Source organism: Paramisgurnus dabryanus, chromosome 21 (genome assembly GCF_030506205.2).
Source record: "Paramisgurnus dabryanus chromosome 21, PD_genome_1.1, whole genome shotgun sequence".
NCBI classification, from domain to species: Eukaryota; Metazoa; Chordata; class Actinopteri; order Cypriniformes; family Cobitidae; genus Paramisgurnus; species Paramisgurnus dabryanus.
Genome location: NC_133357.1, coordinates 16,294,768 through 16,316,848, shown reverse-complemented (window position 1 = coordinate 16,316,848; position 22,081 = coordinate 16,294,768). Strand labels below are relative to the sequence as shown.

General features: G+C 39.3%; 1 protein-coding gene across 5 annotated transcripts in view; it reads right to left on the bottom strand.

Annotated features, from left to right (window-relative positions):
* The window catches only part of vps13d (vacuolar protein sorting 13 homolog D), a 57,553-nt gene that overhangs the window by 32,334 nt on the left and 3,138 nt on the right, over positions 1–22,081 (bottom strand). For 2 of the 5 annotated variants that reach the window (XM_065285899.2, XM_065285900.2), the window contains exons 5-40: positions 19,355–19,435; positions 19,136–19,252; positions 18,945–19,049; positions 18,685–18,855; positions 18,242–18,342; positions 17,946–18,114; positions 17,761–17,862; positions 17,228–17,417; positions 16,336–16,518; positions 16,126–16,256; positions 15,976–16,042; positions 15,719–15,898; positions 15,498–15,628; positions 15,280–15,412; positions 12,934–15,195; positions 12,679–12,824; positions 11,515–12,594; positions 11,349–11,439; positions 10,571–10,697; positions 10,017–10,191; positions 9,409–9,633; positions 8,005–8,149; positions 7,711–7,915; positions 7,451–7,622; positions 6,553–6,668; positions 6,240–6,452; positions 5,500–5,771; positions 5,282–5,415; positions 5,045–5,200; positions 4,737–4,923; positions 2,998–3,072; positions 2,702–2,899; positions 2,527–2,616; positions 1,870–2,010; positions 1,622–1,747; positions 279–353 (exon numbers count right to left, since the gene is read on the bottom strand). In XM_065285899.2, the coding sequence (XP_065141971.1) occupies positions 279–353; positions 1,622–1,747; positions 1,870–2,010; positions 2,527–2,616; positions 2,702–2,899; positions 2,998–3,072; positions 4,737–4,923; positions 5,045–5,200; positions 5,282–5,415; positions 5,500–5,771; positions 6,240–6,452; positions 6,553–6,668; positions 7,451–7,622; positions 7,711–7,915; positions 8,005–8,149; positions 9,409–9,633; positions 10,017–10,191; positions 10,571–10,697; positions 11,349–11,439; positions 11,515–12,594; positions 12,679–12,824; positions 12,934–15,195; positions 15,280–15,412; positions 15,498–15,628; positions 15,719–15,898; positions 15,976–16,042; positions 16,126–16,256; positions 16,336–16,518; positions 17,228–17,417; positions 17,761–17,862; positions 17,946–18,114; positions 18,242–18,342; positions 18,685–18,855; positions 18,945–19,049; positions 19,136–19,252; positions 19,355–19,435 (8,272 nt within the window). The remainder of the gene's footprint in view (positions 1–278; positions 354–1,621; positions 1,748–1,869; positions 2,011–2,526; positions 2,617–2,701; positions 2,900–2,997; positions 3,073–4,736; positions 4,924–5,044; positions 5,201–5,281; positions 5,416–5,499; positions 5,772–6,239; positions 6,453–6,552; positions 6,669–7,450; positions 7,623–7,710; positions 7,916–8,004; positions 8,150–9,408; positions 9,634–10,016; positions 10,192–10,570; positions 10,698–11,348; positions 11,440–11,514; positions 12,595–12,678; positions 12,825–12,933; positions 15,196–15,279; positions 15,413–15,497; positions 15,629–15,718; positions 15,899–15,975; positions 16,043–16,125; positions 16,257–16,335; positions 16,519–17,227; positions 17,418–17,760; positions 17,863–17,945; positions 18,115–18,241; positions 18,343–18,684; positions 18,856–18,944; positions 19,050–19,135; positions 19,253–19,354; positions 19,436–22,081) is intronic. The other 3 variants (XM_065285903.2, XM_065285904.2, XM_065285901.2) reach the window with 2 other exon arrangements.

Below are 22,081 nucleotides of genomic sequence, written 5' to 3'. Positions count from 1 at the left end.
ATGATGAAAATGAAAACACTCGTCACTATAAACTGCTGGTGGACACAAAGATGTTTAAAAGATAGGGTTAGGTGTCAGGGTTAGGATTAAATTTAGAGGGGTAGTGCAACTGACACACAAATGAAATGTACAAATGTAAGTAGGGAAGGGAAAAGGTACACATACATAAAAACAACCTGAATAAATGAGATAACTTCTACTCTATTCGCCAAACACTTCACCAAACACCATGACTTTCTGACTTCACTAATGTTTAACAACCCGTCTATGAACTGTACCTCGGGCATGAATCTGCTGCTCAAGACAAGTCAAGCTGGTTGAGCTTCTAGTTCTAAGGTAGGCAAGAGGAAGACCTGACAGCAGAAAGAAAGGGTTAGGGGGTAAGAAAAGAGACAGACACATGCTGGGAGAGTGTGGGAAGAGGAACGAAGATGTAAACTGTAAAAGACAAAGGCTGAATGAGACACATTACCTCTAAGCTTGTGCTGAGACATCACAAAAATGAACACTTTTAAAGTTAAACACTCCGCTTAAAGGATTAGTCCATTTGCTTAAAAAAAAATCCAGATAATTTACTCACCACCAAGCATCCAAAATGTTGATGTCTTTCTTTGTTCAGTCGAGAAGAAATTATGTTTGTTTGAGAAAACATTCCAGGATTTTTCTCATTTTAGTGGACTTTAATGGACACCAACACTTATTAGCTTTAATGCAGTTAAAAATTTCAGTTTTAAAGGACTCTAAACGATTTCAACTGAGGCATAAGGGTCTTATCTAGCGAAACGATTGTCATTTTGACAGGAAAAATAAAAATATGCACTTTTAAAGTAAACCACAACTTCTCATCTTCCTCCGGTCCTGTGATGCACCAGCACGACCTTACGTAATACGTCATCACGTCAAGAGGTCACGGATGACGTATGCGAAACTACGCCCCAGTGTTTACAAGTGTGGAGTAAGAGGACCGTTCTCACGTTGTTGTATGTGGAATAATACTAATTAATGTCTTTGTGTCAGTTTATTGTTTGAAACGGTCTGCAAATATGCGTTTCATATATGTAACATGTGACCTTTCCACAGCATTACACAATTACATGAGGTCGCACTGGCGTGTCACAAAACCGAAGGAAGAAGAGAAGTTGTGGTTTAAAAGTGCATTTTTCTTGTCAAAAATGACAATCGTTTCGCTAGATAAGACCCTTATGCCTCGTTTTGGACCGTTTAGAATCCTTTAAAACTGCAATTTTAAACTGCATTAAAACTGTTAAGTGTTGGGGTCCATTAAAATGAGAAAAATTCTGGAATGTTTTCCTCAAAAAACATAACTTCTTCTCGACTGAACAAAGAAAGACATCAACATTTTGGATGACATGGTGGTGAGTAAATTATCTGGATTTATTTTAAGAAAAAAGCTATAAGACACTTTTAAAGCATTGCACTGTTTGAGAATTCTGACTAGCTAAACATACAACACTGGCTCAGCCAATAGCATGAATTTGGGGTGGGTTTGTTTATATACATCCTGTACATTTCCTTGGACATATCCAGCATTACAATATATATAACCTTTTGTGTAGCAGGCTACTGTATGCAAGTCTGGGCTAAGTAGACGGTTACTCACTCTGGCCAAAAGAGGGCGGGTCCACAGACGATCCCATCCAGGACAGGGCAGTGGAGGACTGTGGCGGCTGCTCGTCTTCCTTGCAGTAGTCTGCTAACCACGAAGTCTTGGTTGTGCTGTATTGCTCTGTGTCAGAAAGACAGGTCCACAGCGAGGTGTCAGAATGGACACACCACTCATAAATATAGAAGCAAACATCTAGAGAAACGTTTGGAGGCATGCAAATGTGCTCGACCCAGACTAAGTACCCAGTAAGACAGAGGTGATGTTCACATCCAGCCTCTGCTTGGCTCGAACTTCGATCTTTAGGCGAGGTGGATGGAGCCGGCCTGCCGCCTGTCTCTGCCAATTCAGGAAACATGGCCAGGGCTCGATGAACGGCTCCCAGCCTGTAGACAAGCAGGCACAAGCTTATGTATGTGTGTGTTTGCTTATGTACACAGATGGACATTGATTTATACTCGGTTCACAACTAGATGCTTGAAAATGGCCCATGAGATGTACAGTATATATTCCAGTAGAATGACACTGATGATAAATGATATTTGAACCGTAACAGCTTTGGAGATATTTCTGAGGTCAATTCAAAATTTCAAGAAAAAAAATATTTATCAAACAACTAAAAATGCCACTCACATAGTTTAATAATAAATAACATCATATTTGTCCAAAATCGTTAACAATTAGCAAGAGGCTGCTAACGCGTATTTTGCATCTGTCTGACTAAGTTTACGCTATTGAATGTGAATGTCCGGTGTGCGATACCTGCGAGTTGTCCAACATGTGACGCTGTGCTTCTTGCCCGGTGTGCAACCTCTAGTGATTTTTAATAACCTATACAAAATCTTCCACTATGATTACCTAGAAACATGCTCGCTATCAGTTGGTACCTGCTGTGATCTTACCTGAAAGTTCTCTGTTGTAATAATCTCCAGAAAGAGTGAAACTAGCTTTGCCTTCCTCCAAAGACCCAATCCTCTGGAGAACAGACAGACCTGCAAAGAAATAAAGTCTGTTACACAGCGGCCCGGCAGTGTATATGTTTAGTATACAAGCATTACTCATGAAAGTAACTCTCACGTGAGAAGGTGAGCTCTGCCAGAGGGACGTCACAGTCCAAGCAGTCATCGATAAAGCAGATACACACACGGTCTGCCTTCACCTCCACACCAGAGAGGAGAAGACCCGAGTGGCTGCTTGAATCCGAGTTAGCTCGGTTTCGACCAGACATGCTCTCTGCGTTCTCCAACAGCCATGTGGCAGATTGATCAAGCTGACCTGTAAGTCAACACACACAAAGCCATGAATCATAAAACATAAAAATTTTAATTAACGTGTGTTTTTTGCAATCTTTGTAGACAAGTGCACTGGTGTACCTTTACAGTGGATGAGGGCCCGTCTGCAGTCTTCCTTTCGAAACCCGAGGTCTTGTAACCGTTTAAGCTGACCTTCTAAAAATCACATTTTTAAACAAATGTAAGCTCATCACATAAATAAGATATTTGGTTTAATTAATAAATGCAGGTTTAAAGCAAGTTATGATCTATGATCAGCATTTAAGCAAAAAAATGTCTTCCTTTAATAAGGGACGAATCAAAAATGTTTCTGTCTTAAAGGGCTAGTTCACTTTAAAATGAAAATTCTTTCATCATTTACTAATCCTCATGTTGTTCTAAACCTGTATGAATTTCTTTATTCTGATGAACACAAAAGAAGATATTTTGATAAATGATGGTAAACACACAGCAGATAGTGACCATTGACTTCCATAGTAGAAATATATTTTGGAAGTATTGTGATAAATGATGAAGAAAATATTTTGATAAATGATGGTAAGCACACAGTTGACAGTACCCATTAAATTCCAGGGTTTCCTGCAGAAAATTTGTTAGTTAAGGTGGTAGGGTTGGCGGGGCCGAGGGCGTGGCAATCAAAGGGGCGGGGCATATGCGTCATGATGAAAGTTAAAATATTTTAATAAAATAAATAAATAAAATATTTATTTTTAAAACACTCAAATAAAACTTAATTTTGAAAACAAAAAAATGAACATACTAGATTATAAATGAATTTATTTTAACAGATACTCTAACAGGAATAGCTGCGTGATGAAGTGAAACTAAAGGTTAATATACACAAAACTGAAGCAGATGTTGTAGAACGTCTGTCGAACGATGAAAGGTAATGCAAAAATAAAAAAACTGATTATTTCCCACTATTAATTACATTATCTTAAAGGAGTGTAACTACTGTAGCATGTAAATAATGCACATAAATAACTTGAGCAGAGCGCTCAACAATTATATTGAATTAACAGGCACGTGAAACCTAGCTAGCAGGTTACTCAAACAACAAAATCACCAGCTAACTTACTTTAAAATTAGAAGAACTATAGACTAATACAATAACAGGCTTAAATAACCCAAAACATAAGCCACTTACAGTTCTCACGGACACGCTAAATCAACTGATATCCTCCAGACATGACGGACCACGTCTTTATCTCATTTCGGCCGTGTGGTTCAAGTGCATGCTCGCGGTGTGAAGCGCGTTTGCACTATTCACCGAGATGTTTTATCAACTGGCTAGTTATCCTCCAGATAGTGATTGGCCGGACCACGTCTTTCTAATTTCGGCCGTGTGGCGCGCTTCACAGCTCGCGGTGAATTAAGAGAAAAGCTTTCCTGCCAATGACGAGTTTTTACGGCAATCCATATTTCCGCTATTATCCACTAGGTGGCACACTTACCCAACTAATAAAACAATAAAGCATCCACTGATCCAAAAACAGTAAAAACTGTTGTGTATGTTTTGATCATCGTTCCGAATCTGATCTCTAACAAAAGTCCTTTACAAAAAAAATTGCTCAAAATGGGGTACTTTTGAAGAACAAATGAAAATAGGATGGAACTTATATAATTTTTCTTTGAAAGCAAAAGTTGTATTAAAAAAAGAACATTTTCTAGAAGGCATTAAACTTTTGTGAAATCATAAAAAATGCTGGTGCTGGCAGTGAGTTCAAAATCATGCCACAAATGCTTTTAAGTAAGCTAAACTTTTTGAAATGAATCCAGAACATTAATATAATGAAATGGATAGAACACAGTATACGAACCAAGCAAAGCCTCGGTCTTGTGTCTGAAACTGTCCTTTGGTTTTTCTGTGCTGGCAGTGGTTGTTGCAGTCTCTGTGGCAGTGTCTACAGGACCAGCTGATGCTGTAGTTGGGATTGATTTAGCAATTGCCAAGAATAGTTGCACATCATTGTAGGAGAGACGGATATCCAGAGTAGGAAACTGGATCTAATGGGAAAACTAAATCTTGAATTGTGTACCAAGAACATTTTTAACATAAGGATAAATGCACATTTGCATATACAGCTTTATCAACCCGACCCATGGTTCGATTAAGCCTTGTACTGACCTCCAGGAGAGGTGGAACATCTTCGATGTTGAAGGCATCTAGGAGACCCGAGCTGCTTTGGTATGTTGGGCTGCCACAGAGCTCCATATTCACATTGACAGGATCGATAATGGACAAAGCTGTTTCCTGCTCACTGCCCAGCCGACAGGAGAACACCTAATCAAAGTAACTGGGTGTGATTCTTCTATTCAAAGTGAATTACAGCATATTTAACTTCTTTGGAATCAGTGACGTTACCTCTATGCCGGATAAGCTGCCTGAAAAAGGTCTGTCCAAAAGTCGAGGCTTATATGTCAGTACAGTGGTTCCTTTCAGAATGATCGCATTGGTATCCAAACATGAAGAATCTTCCACGACCACAAACTCTGTCCCTAGAAATAATCAGGTAACAGAAATGAGTCATCCTTTTTCAGAGTGTATTTTAAAAAAGTAAAACAGTGTTCATAATGTGTTACCTGTGACATTAATCTTAACCTCCAGGTGCTTATCTTGAATGATCGGCACAGTGGATCGCTTAGTGACCACACCGCTCTTAACTGTTTTGGGCATGACGGCCCCCGTGCCTCCTTGATCGCTGCCGCCACTGGGCCAGCGCTGGCGGGTTGGTGCCTCCCCTTTCTCTGCAGGCATGTGCAGAAAGTCCCTCACCAGCTGCAGCCAATCGAAGATGAGGAAGACTCGCAAGTTGTTTAAAACCACAGTGAAGCACGAGGAGTCCCGTGTAGATCTGCAGGACATGAACAGAAGAAACATTAAAGTGGACATTTCACAAGACTTTTTTAAGATGTCAAATCAATGTTTGATGTCCCCAGAGTACATATGTGAAGTTTTAGCTCAAAATACCATATAGATCATTTATTATAGCATGTTAAAATTGCCACTTTGTAGGTGTGAGCAAAATGTGCCATTTTTGGCTGTGTCCTTTAAAATGCGAATGAGCTGATCTCTGCACTAAATGGCAGTGCCGTGGTTGAATAGTGCAGAGTAAGGAGTGGTATAATCCCCTTCTGACATCACAATTTCAATGACCTATTTTTTCAAACTTTTGGTAAGTTACTGGGTTGATCTTTTTCAAAGTTGATACAAGCACTGGGGACACAATTATAGCACTTAAACATGGAAAAAGTCAGATTTTTATGATATGTCCTCTTTAACATTTTGAATGTGAAAATGAGTTTCGGTAGTGGGTTAAGACCTGTAATGCAGCTCCAGCTGCAAAGATGCTCGGTTATTGCCGGTCCTGGATGGCTGCAGAATGCAATCAAACACATTTTGCTTCCCCATTGTGGCACCACTGGACCCGGTGAATCGAGTGTCGTGAGCCAGCAGTGAATGAGACACCAGGTTCACAGACTTGCAACTATTGGAAAAGCTCTCAAACAAGAGCTTAGATTTCATAAAATCGAACCTATTAGATAAAAAAATAAAGCATAAGAACATTAATCATCCTTTAAATTTAGTTTTATTAGAAAAAATAGATGTGAAAAGTTTTAAATATTCCGAAATACCTTGCCAAGGAGCGCTTATGACCTGTGGATTTGGGGTTGTCCAGTAATTCCAGACTGACATCCTTCATGTCCACCAGAAAAGAGAGGCATGTGTACACATCACCACTTAACACCGTCTGTAGTGAGAAAGAAAGAGATTAATGACTGGCATCCTTTAAATTAACCATAATAACGTTTTTATGCATACAAATCCCTTTTTAAGGAAAAACAAATACAATACGATTTTTGCTAGCAGCAGACCACTGATCTTTTCACTTCATTCATACCTACTATTGGATTTGGCTTTCATAATTGATACGAATTTGCATGTATAGTACAACATACTGTAACTCAGGTTTCCCACACCTTAGTTAACTTCAAATTCAAAAACCTTTCAAGGACTTTCCAGGTCCTCGTGTTATCTTTTAAAATAAATTGTTACAGTTTCCTTTCGAGGAAACTAGCGCTGCGTCACTCCGGTGACATTTTGGGAACGCAGTGGTAAGGGGTAAGTGCGTCTGAATGTGTATTTTTAAAATTCAACCAATGGTGAGGCTTAACATCAAAAACAGGGTGACGCGGGAGCCAGGAAGTATATCGCTATCTGAAATATTGCCAAAGACTGCGTTACAGGGACGCAGGAAGTATAGCAAGGGAGACGCAGCGTCTCGTTCCATTCTCAGAGAACAACAGTAACATACGTAACCCGAGACGTTTTCATGTGTCAAACATGGATTTTTTACAGAAAACTTGCATAAAATAGATTCAAGCACTTTCAATGACCTGTATCTATGTACGTAGATTTTCAAAACTTTCCCAGATTCACAAACTTTCAAGAATTTCATGGACCTGTGGGAACCCTGGTAAATGTGCCCAACGCATACAAAGTTTATCAGCAAAGCAGCAGTAATATGCTTACATAGGTGCTGGGGTCCTGGAGATTGTAAGGTCTAAGGAACTCCTCTATAGGTTCTCCCAAGTTTTGCTCCAAGAGGCCGCGGATCAACTGATACCTCTCCAGGTCCAGGGAACAGTGAACAGAAGACAAGCTGCCATGAATGGTCATGTCTGGGACAGCATGACTCAGTTCCCTAAGACAGAACGTAGATCAAAAACATGTCAAAAGAAAAATGAATAAAGCAAGACTTAGATTAGAAAAGGAGACTACATGTTACTGACTTGTCAAGGTTACGCTCAACTTTGAGCTTTAGATGGCAGCGTTCCTTCAGCAGGCTCGATCCGCTCCTGCGTACAGAGTAGGATGGAAAGACCAAGTCTGTATCTGGACGTTTTCCGACACTATCACAGGGCAACCGCTCTGCGGCAAAAATGTCCATCTCTTGCAGGTCCAGAGATATACAATCCAGCAGACAAACATGGTCTTCTGTAACACAAAGATTGATTCAATTACTAAAAGCATTTCTCATACGAATTTGCTTTTTAAAGTGTATCTCACAGGTTCTGGGTACTTACCTAGACTTGGTAAATCTCCTTCAGGGATGCATCCGAGGCTAGGCTGGGGTCTGCCCAGAGTAAATCCTGAGGCGGTGCTGGAGTTTGAAGCTTTGCTCTTTTCAGGTGGTTTTTCAGAGGCAAACTGTGCTTCCTTCACACGATCCTTTAGGAAAGATCACAGTGTTAACATACAACCAATGTAAATTTTGAGGCAATAAATTGTCAAATCAGTATTACAGAATTTTGAATAAGAGGAAAGAGAGAAACAACAAACTAAAACATATATGTAATAATTATATATAACAAACTAACAAGTGTAAGTCTGGCTCAGTGAGTTCACTACAGATAAAACAATGACATCAGATCTCAATCATGCATGAAATCAACCAGTCAGTATCAACCATTAAAGGGACACGCCACTTTTTTTATATGCTAATTTTCCAGCACTTTTAGCATAGCTTAGCACAATCCATTGAATCTAATTAGACCATTAGCATCGCGCTTAAAAATAAGTTGTCATATTTAAAACTTGACTCTTCTGTAGTTACATTGCGTACTAAGACTGACGTAAAATTCAAATTTGAGATATTCTAGGCTGATACGACTTGAAACTATATTCTCATTCTGGCGTAATAATCAAGGACTTTGCTGCCGTACCATGGCTGCAGGAGGCGCAATGATATTACGCATTGCCCAAAAATAGTCCCATGCTATTGAAAGTTTCCAAGGGGACTATTTTCAGGTGCTGCGTAATATCATTGAGCCTGCTGCAGCCATGTTACAGCAGCAAAGTCCTTGATTATTACGCCAGAATGAGAGTATAGTTCCTAGTCATATCTGGCTAGAAAATCGAAACTTTTAATTTTCCGTCGGTCTTAGTACATGACGTAACTACAGAAGAGTCAAGTTTAAAATAGGAAAAATTTCAAAACTCTTTGGTTATTTTTGAGCGTGATGCTAATGGTCTAACCAGATTCAATGGATTATGCTAAGCTTTGCTAAAAGTGGTAGCGCCAGACCTGGAGATCGACTGAATGGATTCTAAAACTGTAAAAATCATATGTTTAACTCTAGGGGAGCTGGAAAATGAGCATATTTTCAAAAAAGTGAAGTGTCCCTTTAAAGAGTTAAGATGGAAGAGAGACACCATAATTTTCCACTGCCAAATGAGAAACACACTCAGCTTAGCATGCCCTAATACCTTATAATGAGCAGGATCCTTGTATGAATTAGCATGCAAAATCAAATTCTTCAACAACAAATGACAATCAATGTTAATATTCGTAAACTGATAATGGTTTAAAATGTACACAAACTACAACAAACCACACTGGTGTTAAATTGCATATTAACAGACACTAAAATGCATCCCACAGGTGCAGAACAGCATTGTAGTATGTATATGGGGATGGCAGGACTCACCAGAGATGGGAAAAAGGTATGTGCCATGGTAAGTTTCTCTACCTTATCTCTGAGAGAGAAGGTGCCATGGGAGCCAGCAGGTAGGAACTGGTTACGCACTCTGAGTTGGCCAAGGTTAGCTACTATGAGGCGATTGGAACGGGAGCTTTCCGGGATCAGAAGGACAGGAGCACCCGCCTCAATGTCCAGCAGCACACGAGCAGCTCGCTGTGAACGCTCACGCACCTGTACATTAAAAAAGTGAATTAACGCAATTCCCTTTAACGCTAACTACAGGCTACACATTTTTGTTTGCTTGAGTTTGAATTCAAATTTTATCATCCCTCCTCATATTACTGGTTTGCTTTTGTACTGGGTTGTGTGGTTTAGGGATAGTACCAACCAAGCTTGTCAAGCGAATTAAACAAACACGATGTGGAAGCAACTAGCTGATCACCCAACTGCCAAGCATTTATTGCACTTTTCTGGAATACATGCTTGGGTTGTACAAAAGCAGACATGGGTGCTTTATTTGGATGGGCCAAATAAATATTTAACAATATTATCTCAAATAAACCATCTGTCCAAAGGTTAACATTAGACAAACACTGTTAAAATGGCCCACTTACTGTCTGACCCTCAACTGCTGCTCTCTGCCTGCCGAGGACATCCTGTAGCTGAGTGAAGTGTTGGATGAAGGCCACGACCTCGGCCTGGAAACGCTGGGTATGGACATACTGTACTGATGCCATCTGCAGAGACACTTTCATATCATATTCCCTCTGCAAGTCAGGTTCTCCATACCTATAGATAAGAGTCAATGTCAAAAGATAACCAGCCAAAATAAATCAGACAACTGACTCATAACATGGCACTTGGCAACTGTTATGTTAAAAAGAAAAAACTGTGTACTTTAGTTCTGTACCATAACCCAGTAGACTGCTCAACTACCTATACAAGCAACTACTTTCAATGGCAGCATCCTAACAGATACTGTAAAGAGTTAAGCTTATTGCAATGCATTCTGGGAAGCCTGCATGCAAGTTGTCTTAGAACTGAGGCCAAAAAAGCATTTCGAAACAGAGCTTATATGTAAAACTTATAGCAATATGTAATACTAATATCTAAATTCATGAATAAGTTTGTATCAAAAAGAGAAACCAAGTAGTAGGACATATAGTACTTGTATATGTTGTAGACAAGCGCCTCTCCACCACGTGTTGTAAACCGCTCTTTGTATAGATCCCCGTGGGGTGTCAAATCACTCAGTGACAAACTGCCCAGACTTCCTTGCAATGCCAGATCCCCATCTGTAACAATAAGACACAGTATATAAATTGAACAAGCCCAACTTTCAGAAAAAGTCTATTTCACATATCAAATACAACTCGGTTAAGCACACTTGAAATTTTCATTTTAACTACTGTATTTTCCGGACTATAAATCACACTTTTTCATAGTTTGGTGGGTACTTATACGTCAAAATTATTTTATATGAACCAAGAGAAACCATTACAGTCTACGGCCGCAAGAGTGCGCTCTATGCTGCTCCTGTATTTATGTAATTCAATGGATTCAGTGATGCGGAATGACTTCGGACCTTTTTGAACTTGATTTGGCTTGTCGTATTAATTTAGCCTATTCAGCCTCCCAGGTATGTTCTCTATGCTATTGTGTAATGTGTAAATAACTGTTTATGTTACGTTAACATGTACGGACATCTATTCAGCCTGCTGTTCAGGGCTATTGTTTAGTTAAATATAACTTGCCTTTCCAGATTAAATGTCTGTTCTTCGGCTTGGATTTTGTGAAATAATTTTCTAAATAAGCTCGAAGTATAGTCCAGTGTGACATATATATATATTTTTTTCTCTTCAAAACACATTTTTAACTGATGCGACTTATACTCCGGAGCAACTTATAGTCCGTAAAATACGGTAGTTTTTTGAACCCATACACACCTATCATTTCCATATGTGTTAATAATTTAGAAACATTAGCTTTAGCAAGCTCATTGGTCTTCTTTCTTAATACCAACGATAAAGAGTGTACCTGCAAAAAAAGAAGAAAAGACATGTTTACAGTGCGTATAATCTCTTATAATTTTGTGCATTACTTCTACAGTACCTTTAAATCTATTTTAGTATTGACCCTTTCCTCAATCTCTAAATACAAATCTTCCAGATCGTTGAGGGTACTACTTTCCAGTGAGTGTTCGGGTGTAGGCTGAGGTGTGGAAGGCACTTTCACGGCATGGTTATTAGCAGTAGAACCAATCCCAAAAAAGTCTAGAATCATAACCCAGGTTTGTAGTGTGATAAGAATATCGAGGCAGTTGAAGTCCACATCCACACTCCTACTTATACTGCCATATCTTGTCTTAAACTCAGGGTGTCGTCTATCCACCATGAGCATGTTGATATGTACCAAAGAGTCATCAAAGTCTGGTCGCGGCTGCGGAGATGGAGTCTGGCGGGACGGGGAAGGTGGTGGTGTGCTGGGACACTCTGGGTCTTTCTTAGTTTTTCGATTGGATGATGATGGTGTACTGGGATGCCTCTGATAGAGCTGGAAGACATTCTGTGCCTCTTCAAATTGTGCCGGAAGAGAGCGAGGCATTTCTGGGTATAAAACACTGGATGCTGTTGGGCAAGACTGTGAAAGATATTCCTTAGGACTAAAGGTGGAGGGTTTTGGAGCACCTCTGGACACCATAAGATATTTGTACTTTGATTCCTGGTTTGGCTCCAATAGGTCTTCCATTAACAAGGAGTGAAGGGCTAGTTGAATAGACATTGAATGAGGATGATCTTTGGTAAAATCTCCCTCCAAGTCTTGGAAGCGCAGGGTGACCAGTCCTTGACAGCCCTGACTGAGGTCTCCACACAACTGGACTTGCAACTCAGAGACCCTAAAGGTGGCCCTCACTTGGGTAAAGGATGGAGGCTGGAGAGGGGGACTATCGTTTTGCAGCGGAAGTGATGTTGAAAGTGAGGATTGCAATGAGGAGAAAGACAGGCTAGCATGAGGAGGGTCCCGGGCAAACATCCCACCCTGTAGATCAGGGAAGCGGTGTGGTTTAGTAGAGGAAGGTGTGGGAGGTGGTGGTGTGGGTGGATGACTGGGCGTTACTCTCTGATCTTCAATCAAGGAAAGGTTGTCAAGGGTCTGAAGAACCTGCTCATACACAGGCTTGCATAGACACACCTGAGAAAAAATATGATACATTAAAAAAAGACAAAGTCTACAATTGAGAATTAAAATTTTACCAGAAAAATTGTTATGCTTTACCTGTACAGCATTTACAAATCTGCCATCTACTCTCAGTACCCCGGTGCTCTGGTAAGGTTCTTCAAATGGCAAAAAGGAAACGTTTTCATCAATGGGGACTTTCTCAACAGTCAGCTGGATGGAGGCATCTTTCAGAATGTGAAATGCTGGAAGAAGGAGAATATAAATGTTACCTTGTAAGCATTTAAAATAAGAGATACAAAAGAGAAAAAAGGTCCTAAACATTAATAGCAACTTTTGATACTTAAAACTGACCTTTCCCCAGGCTCAAGCATTCAAAGAAGTCATGCCGTGTAAATTGGGGCTCATTCAGATTAATGTTGCCATTATGAGAAGGTGAGGGTCCAGAAGTTGAGCTGCTATTAAGCCGTGTTGCTTTTCTTAAAACTTGGTTGCTTGTGTTGACAGAATATAGTCTTATATCCTTAACTTCAACCTGCAGTTTCTCTCCCTCTGAGTCTTGCCCTGTTATAAAGTTTTGAATTCTGATGCTCCCCAAGTGTCCAACAAGGAGCTCAGGATGACCAGGCTTTCTAGGAATAGACACAACAGGGGAATCTATACTAATATCTAGAGTCAGCTTGACCAGAAAGGAATCCAAGTCTGGTTCCTTTTCAGGGACAGGGAAGTCTTCATCCTCAAAAGGGTCTATTGCCCAGTAGGATTGACTCTGTCTCCTGGATCTCCTGCATGGGGTGTCAAAGAGAGACACCATACCACTGTACTCTGCTGTTTTTGTGACCAATACGGTAGAGACTTTTGTAGCTGCATTCTTCAACATAGAACGGAAATTGTCCTCTACTTCATTTGCTGATAAACTGAGTTCTTTCAGGAACTTTGCTGAGTGGTTATAGTATAAAGATGCCATTTGAAGCTGAAGGGAGCATTCTCCCTGAGACTTTTCCAAAAAGTGGAAGCTCAAAGCTTCAGAGGGAGCCATGCCAATGTTGGGAAAGAACGCCTCACCATCTGTGGAGACACTGTCTTCTAGGCTCCCAATACTGACTACAAAATGACTTCTGCCACTTTCCTGGGTCAAGTCTACAAGCTGGATACATCCTAGAGAGCCATTGACATCCAACCGGCTTCCCATGGAAACATTGACTTTTGTCTCGTTAATACTGGCTGTAGCAATTTTCAATCCTTTCTTCTCACCTCCTGTTGCCACAGTTCGCAAAAGCAACAAGTTTAACCTATGAATTTCTACGGTTAACTCTTTATTTTGGACATAAGTGGACTGATAGGTTTCCTCATTGTCTTCTCCATTAGGCAGTGGTGCCATCTGTTGTGTTGGAGAGTTTTCTTCTTTAGGAAAAGAATCCTGGAGGAATTTCAGTAGCTCTACTATGGTTTCAGGGTTGAGAATAATATCCAGGTTGTTGACCTGCATGCTAGTGACCTGAAGTGAGCTGTCCAATTTCATTGAGGGGCAGTCGGAGCTAACAAACTGGTATTCCAATTTAATAAGAGCCTCTTGGTCACTTAGTGGAGTTCCTCTTGGAGACACTTTGTCAAAAGCAATATCAGACGAGTTCCTGTGCAAACCTGGCAGTTCTGGGGTTTTGTCATCTAATGAAACTGGTGAAGTTGGCTGGCTCTCTCGTAAACTTCCAGTTGGTACATCGAAACTTAGGTGTTTATGAGATGCAACAAGAAGATCAAAGTCAGATCCATATGTCTGCAATGTGTCCACAAGATATAATCCATGAACTGTGAGGGAAACCATAGCATCATAAGGCCGCTTTACAAAATTTGCATTTGTTCCAAACACTTTGAGAACAGATATATACCGGCCGCTGCTTTCAATGCCAAGCTGCATGTAGTTGATATTAAATTGTACAAGAAGAAGTTTTGATTCCACAAGCACCTCTCTAGTATGTTGTTCAAGTGCCATCACACTCTTAGTAAGACTTTTATCAGAACCTTGGAGCTTCCAATCACTATCCTCCCTTTGAAAGATCTTCTCGTGACGAAGTGGCAGAGGGTCAGGAGATCTGAGATTCTCTCCATTCTTGTCACCCTTAACTCCATCTGCCCCAGAACTACTTAGTCTAGCCAGGCAGCTTCTGAGGGCAGTCATTTTCTCCAGATTGATGTGCACCTTGAGGTCTGGTAGGGTTCCTGAGAGAATAGCCCCTGGATATTGAGGGTCTGATGTGTACCGCAGTCTCTGCTCTAGTTGTAGTAAAACATTGAATTTTTCAACCACGTGTGTTGGGCCCACTTCACTTTCCTGCAGATGTTTCCAGTTGTCTTTATAATGACCAACCATTATCTGGAGGTCATTGAAAGATAAAGAGTACTTCTCATAGAAGTTCTTGCTGACAATTTGGGCACCTTCTGCTGATTTAAGGCTGGCGATGTCACATTGCCTCTCCTGACCTTTGACATCCACTGCTTGCTCTGGAGGTGGAGACCCTGGGGATGGAGACCCAGGAGGTGTTGCTAATGGTGTCTGAAACTCTTCATCGCTCTCTCCTTCTGTCTGAGAAATCTTAGGATTTGTTTTATCATCCTCTGTGGGAGCAAGAATACAATTGTCACCAGTGGCCAATGCATAAAATCAGAACTGCAAATGATGGAATTGACAGAATCAGTTACCTTGGGAATTAGTAAGAAGGATACGCCCAAGGTCCACCACCACTAATATGGGGTCTTCAGACTGAAAATCATCTGGGAAGATGACTTGAGGAGCACATATATCCAATTTCATAGTCCAGTGCTTACTGTTTTCCTGTGATAGAAAAACCACAGCAGAGTTATGGCTAGACATCTAATAAAGACGTAACTCAACGTACTTAAATTAATATCTTTCTTACAATAAACTCTCCAACGAGCAGCTGATCAATGGTTTGTCTGATTTCTGCCTTAGTTTGCATCTTCAGCTTGTTGTATTGCTTCCTAGCAGCTTCCGCCACCCTCAGTTCTAACTCAGACTGATATCCGAACCCTTAAAAAGGTCATGTAAACCATTATGCACTCATATTTCATAAAAGCTATTTGAAGAAATTGAACAAGAATGCTTATTCTCAGTACACACCTGAGGAGTGGACTCTTCCTTTGTAGAAAAACTCAGCCACTTTCTTGATGGCTTGAGGGTTATAAATGATATTAAGAGGGCTGGTATTGACTTCCAGTCTCCTCTCAAATTTGCTCCTTATTGGATTGCGTTCGTAAATCATCTCAAATACAGGAGGTACTGAGGACTCCACTTCAGAGGCTTAAAAAAGTACAAAAATCTTCTAAGTCTCTCACATAGGTGTTTATATAATTATGTTTTTTTTTTAGATTACTCACCCTGACTGCTTATTTCTGTTGTATTAGTCTGACCTACAGGTTGATTGATAGCAACAACAACCTTGTCCTACAATGAGAAAGAGCAAGATTTTACTTGCAAATTAATGTTGTGGAGAACAAAGTAGCATGAATTGAATGTCAGAATCTAACCGGTTTTGGTGAAACAAGGACAGGAAAGATGGAACCCTGTGTAGTGAGGTCACGGAGAAACAGCCCACCTAGCTTCACACTGAGTAAAGAGGACTCAGAGCGAGGTAGAGACTCAATCCCAATCTTTACACCTATAAAGCAATATAAAGAATGTACTACTGTTAGCAAAACATTGTAACTTTCTAACAGTAATGGGGAAGCATGTTGCACCTGAAAACTCTAGCTGAATGACGCCACTCTCACTCAAGAGAGGTTTCATTTTGTCTTGATGGTACAGAGTGACAGCTGCCTTCTCAAGGACCAAGTCCAGTCGAGCAAAGAGATGATCCTTTCTTGTGACGGTATTCAGTGTTTGCGAATCCTCCAAAGGATCAAAGAGATCATCCGTCTCAGCTGTTTGGAGGATAGATGTGTTATACTTTGTATAGACGCTTTCTGTATTACATGACTTTACAAGGCATTTTTCAATACCTCTCTCTCACATGGCAGGCTCTGTGCACACCTGGTTAAAAGCCTGGTTTATACTTGAAGCCTCACAAAAATGACATCGCAGAGCCATCTTTGTTAATGTGTGCGACTCTTGTAACTTTGTATGCATACGAAAATGACCGACCTGACCACATTAGTTACCCATTTTACTCATCCACCACCCCACCCCCCGGCCGATAAACTCTAATGTGGCATTCACACCAGACGCGTAAGAGGTGGCAAGCGCAAGTTCAATTCAAGGATGCAAATAGGCATCCTGCGGCGCTGTACGTGCGGACAACCAATCAGGAGCTTGCTCTAGTAGTGATGTGACTACAGTGAGTGAGCGGAGTCGCAAAAGCCCCTCACATGACACGAATTTTTCGCGTGAAGGTCTCAAATGACTAGAATTTCACGCACGAATAAACCAAGTAAACTCAAAATGTTCAAGCGTCCAACTATGCACGTATAGCACGTTTTTGCCGCTTCTACTGTGGCTGGTGTGAACACACAGTTAGTGTGAGAGAAACACTAATTATTAAGCTAATAAAGGGTTATAGTACAGTACTTACATGTACAGCACTACATTATAAATCTATTTTCAGTTTCACTTCTCTATAAATGGAAAACTCACCTAGAATTTCCCACTGTGCAGTTTCTGGTAAAAGGTCATCTGAAACTGGTCCTCTTTCAGCACCCCCATACCAGCCACCCCAGCCTGGGAACCAGGACTGCAGATACTGGATCATCCCAGAACTCCCACTTTTAGGTATGGATCCTGAGGGAGTGGAGGCTGGGGTCTCTTTCATTGGCTCTCGAAGACTCTAAATCGATATCAAAGATAGTGATTAATTACAAATACTTTTGAATTGAACAGCTTACGGTGATAACACATAAGGAAAACCCACCATGCCGCTTTCCTCGTGTCTAAAAGCACGTTGCACCACGTGTGCATTGCTTTCTATTTGAGCGTGCTTGCCGCATGTCTACATTCAAAATAACGTATATGCACGCAAAATGTGAACTGCCCCTAATGCATATTCAGTTAACTTCTTCAGTACTAGACAATGCAACATTGAAATTCAGTCATAGCATTCTTTAAGACCTTGAATCCTCAAAACATAATACTGCTGGAGTACTAATGCAAGTTAACAAAACTTGTTTTACCTCTGCAATTTCTTCCTGCTTGCAGACGGAGACATAAACTGTTTCCCTGAGAATCTTTAACTCCTCGAATGTCTGTTCGTCTTCAATCCTCTCAAATTCATTCTATTTACGGACAGAATAGAATTTAGCTTTGATTTTTAAGTACATATAAACACTTCTCAATCCTGTAAATCCATGATTCTTACCTCTTCTTGTGAACTCAAAGCAATTCCTTTAAGCCTCTGAATGTATAAGTTAGTGTAGAGTTTGGCATCACGTGCCCTGTGCAAAGCAAAGGGCCAGTTTCCTCGTCTGCGCTGCTCCTTGATTTCATTTAGGTTGGCATTAATAGCAAACATCCACCACTGCCGACAGCTTCAGCACAGAAAGACATTTTCAAGTTCTCGTTTTATTTTGCATGTCCTACTTAAAGTTTAGACCTCATATGTTTAATAATGACATTTTAAGGACTTTTGGACAGAAAGTTTAAAAAGTTTCATACTTTTCAGGGATGGGAAGTTTAGGTCTCCACTTTCGGAAAAGCATTTCCCTTTCTCTACGGACCAGCTCTTTAAGAAACGCCATGATCTGCTGATACTGAACCTGTAATTAATAAAATCTGAGATGTGAGGTAGGATAAACGGTTAAATCCAGCACACACGCAGTATACATTATTATTATTTCTATAATAGGAAAGGCTCATCATTTACAATCATCTGAATTAAATAAACAACTAGAAAAGGCAGAAAAATCTATGCAGATCACATTTTACACAACCAAAAAGGGATAAGACACTGGGTCCGTCTGGCAAATTTTAATATCCACACACCAGCAACACACAACTATGACTTTGGATACTCCTCAAAATTCTGGCACACCAGTGACAAATCAATACCAGTGCACTGTGTATCTGCCGATCAATACATATATTTACACAATATTTACCTGTGATAAGCGAAGTGAGAGGGGTTCCAGTTGAACTTGACCCTCAACACGTGGTGTCTGTCGAGACCTTAACGGCTCTTTACAGGTATTCCTCCTCACCAAAACAGAGGCACACACTGGCTCAAATATATACTGATGCTCCCGGCTCTGCATACATTTACTCATCTCCTCCTGTTATGGACACAATTTTAGAGGAATACTACTATATAAAGGAAACACTAATTATGCTTATTTGAATTGCCTGACATTTAAAAATGTACCTGTAATTCTGCGGGGGGAAGATCTCCGAGCATACTGCACTCTGTGTCCCAGTAGACACTAAATTCACTGATTTCCAGCTCCTTCTGTCGAATAAGCTTTTGTGCCTGGAAGAAAATTAATTCTCTTTCATGTTACAATATGTAAAGAGCAATTTCATGGAAGATACCGAATAACATTGTGAATAACTTACCGGTTCTTTGGAGCAGTTCTGCGCAGATACATTCTTGATACAAACACCAAAGGCATAGGGTTTGTTAGGGTCAGAGAAATCATCTTCGAATCGTAAGTGGACACCTTGAATCTTCAGCTGTTAACATAGAGAGAAAAACATAGTGAAGTTTAATTTTTGAAATAAAATTTAAAAAGAAGAGTATAACCAATACGGGGAAAAGGCAAATATGAAAATTACCTCAATATTTTCAACGATTCTAGTGACAACAGAGGCAGTGACAGAGTACCAGTAAGATTCCCCCTTCTGTTCACATTCGCTCTGATGAAATATTAACATATTTATGTCATATGTAAAGTACAGCTCAAAGGACTAGAAAGATTAAGAACCAAAAACAATAGAACAAATAAATATGACATTAAAAAAGTAAACGAACGTATAAAAAATTAAAAAATATATAAATATTAAAGTAGGGCTACACCAATTTTTTTGCAGAATGAAAGTTTTTGTTTACATAATATATATGTGTATACTATGTTGTAACAATACACCGATATGGATCGATACACTGATTTTATTTCTAATGATCCGATGCATCGATGCCACATATAAAAAATTAATTTGAGGTACCTTTATTTTGACACTTTCCATGTCCTCATTCCTTGACGTAAAGTCCATGTATGCACATTTTTGTCTATTTTCAACTGCTAGCATCAGCAATTGAATGCGATACAGTAACAAAGCGGTTGAATGTTCATGTTATAAAATTGGGTTACTATGTATAAAGAGTTTTGTTGCAAAACAAAATAAATCCGTTTTTTAACATTTGTCAAAACATGTTTATTATTATGTTATTATTTTGTTTTATGGTGTTACTTAGCTGTATTTTTTAGGTTATGAAGGTTTAAATCAAAACAAACCAACTGCAGTTGAATTGATATTAATTGGAATGCACAACCAAAAAACGAGATTTCTGAAAAATGTAAAAAACGGAGTTATCTCGTTTTGCAATGAAACTCTTCATATATATATCCCAAACACACATGCATGTATAATTTTAATAAAAAAGTGTATATATTAAGTATTCATATTTATATATATAATCGATTTTTCGATTAATCGTTTTTTCCGTGGTTGATATAAAATCGATTCTCACAGACCACAAATCGATTTTTCCCATTTTATTTCCGCAAACACTGAACTTTAGATTAATGTTAATCTAATTACTAGTCTTCTTCACAAGATGTCACCATTTTTTTTGCCTTGCGCGATGTTACCAAGGATCGAGGGGCGAGCCTGCCATTCATTCATTCAGTCTATATAATATTGTATATTCGTTGAGTTGAATCGAGAATCAAGTATAAAAATTGAGTCAAGAATCGGAATCGAAAATTGGATCGAGAATCGAAATCGAATCGATTTGATAGCTTGTGAATCGAAATCAAATCGATCTGGAACATCTGAATCAATACCCAGCCCTAGTATATACACATGTTCATATTTCTTAAATATATACATCCATGTGTGTGTGTGTGTGTGTGTGTGTGTGTGTGTGTGTGTGTGTGTGTGTGTACCTGGTAATTATCACGTTGTGGGGACCAATTGTCCCCACAAAGATAGGAATACCAGTATTTTTGTGACCTTGTGGGGACATTTTGATGTCCCCATGAGGAAACAAGCTTATAACTCAAACAAGATGATGTTTATTGAAAATCTAAGGTACAAGAAAGGTTTTTGTGATGGTTGGGGTAAGGGAATGTGATAGTTGTGATTAGTTGTTATGCAGCCCTAAATATGTTTCCAATTTATTTATATGTTGTAAAAATTCCTTGTTTGCACCTAAATGCTTAAGTTTAAACAACTTGAATAAGTCACTTCAACTTTTTTAACTATTTAAAAGTTCCTATAAATTATATAAATAAAGGTGTAATACCTTAAGCGCATTAAACTTTGCATTTTTTTATTTAAAACAATTCCTCACTAGTCAGAAAAGTTTTAATGACTTGTTAATTAAGTGCAACAAGGAATTTTTTACTATGAAATGACATATTCTTTCTTTCTTTCTTTCTTTCTTTCTTTCTTTCTTAACGCCATACCAGCTTTAAAGGCTATATTCATGGCGAGAATAAAGTATAATTAAATCAAAGGATGATTAAAAAAGATGTTTCAAATTTATTTCCTCTAAAAATCTTAAAACCATGCTTGGGCTCGCTTGATTAAAAACCTTTTCAAAACTATCAACAGAGTAAAAACGGTTTCTCACAGGGGTAAATGTAACACAGTCTAAAGGATATGTTAAATGGACAATGGATTTTGACAACAAGAACATTTTGGATGGTTTTCTCCTAAGAGTAAAAATTGGTGTGTCATCTTTGAATGTCCTATTCTACATCTTGTATATATAACTTGATTCCATCGTTCATCAAAACAGGAATTATGTTTTTTCCTCACATCAGGATTTATTTCATGCAACTTATTATTTAGACATTGATAAATGACATATAAATACAGTGTAATAACAATAAAATAAAAATAGCGTGCAATTAAAGACCTTAAATTATGATAAAAGGTAGAAATGCACATACAAATCACTCAAAGCCAATCAATTTAATGGCACTATATGCATTTCAAAGTTTTTATCTTATCGAAGTTTCCCGCAAGGCAGCAATAAACCCAATTTAGGGCCAGATTTACTAAATGGGGTAAATTAGCGTGAGAGCGCAATTCCAAAAAAGAGGCGATGGGAGTGGTAATATCTGTGGGTTATTTACTAAAAAGGTGCAAATAAAATAACACAGATGCAACAGCTGATTTCCATAATGACCAACGCAATCTACTAAGAGCAGCGCAAATTAGTTCAGGGTCGCAAATGATCAGAGCTGAGCTCCTGCAATTGCGAGTGATGATCTAACGCCTTGGCAAAGGATATTTTTTAACATGTTTCTCTAGCATTCCAAAATAACTGTT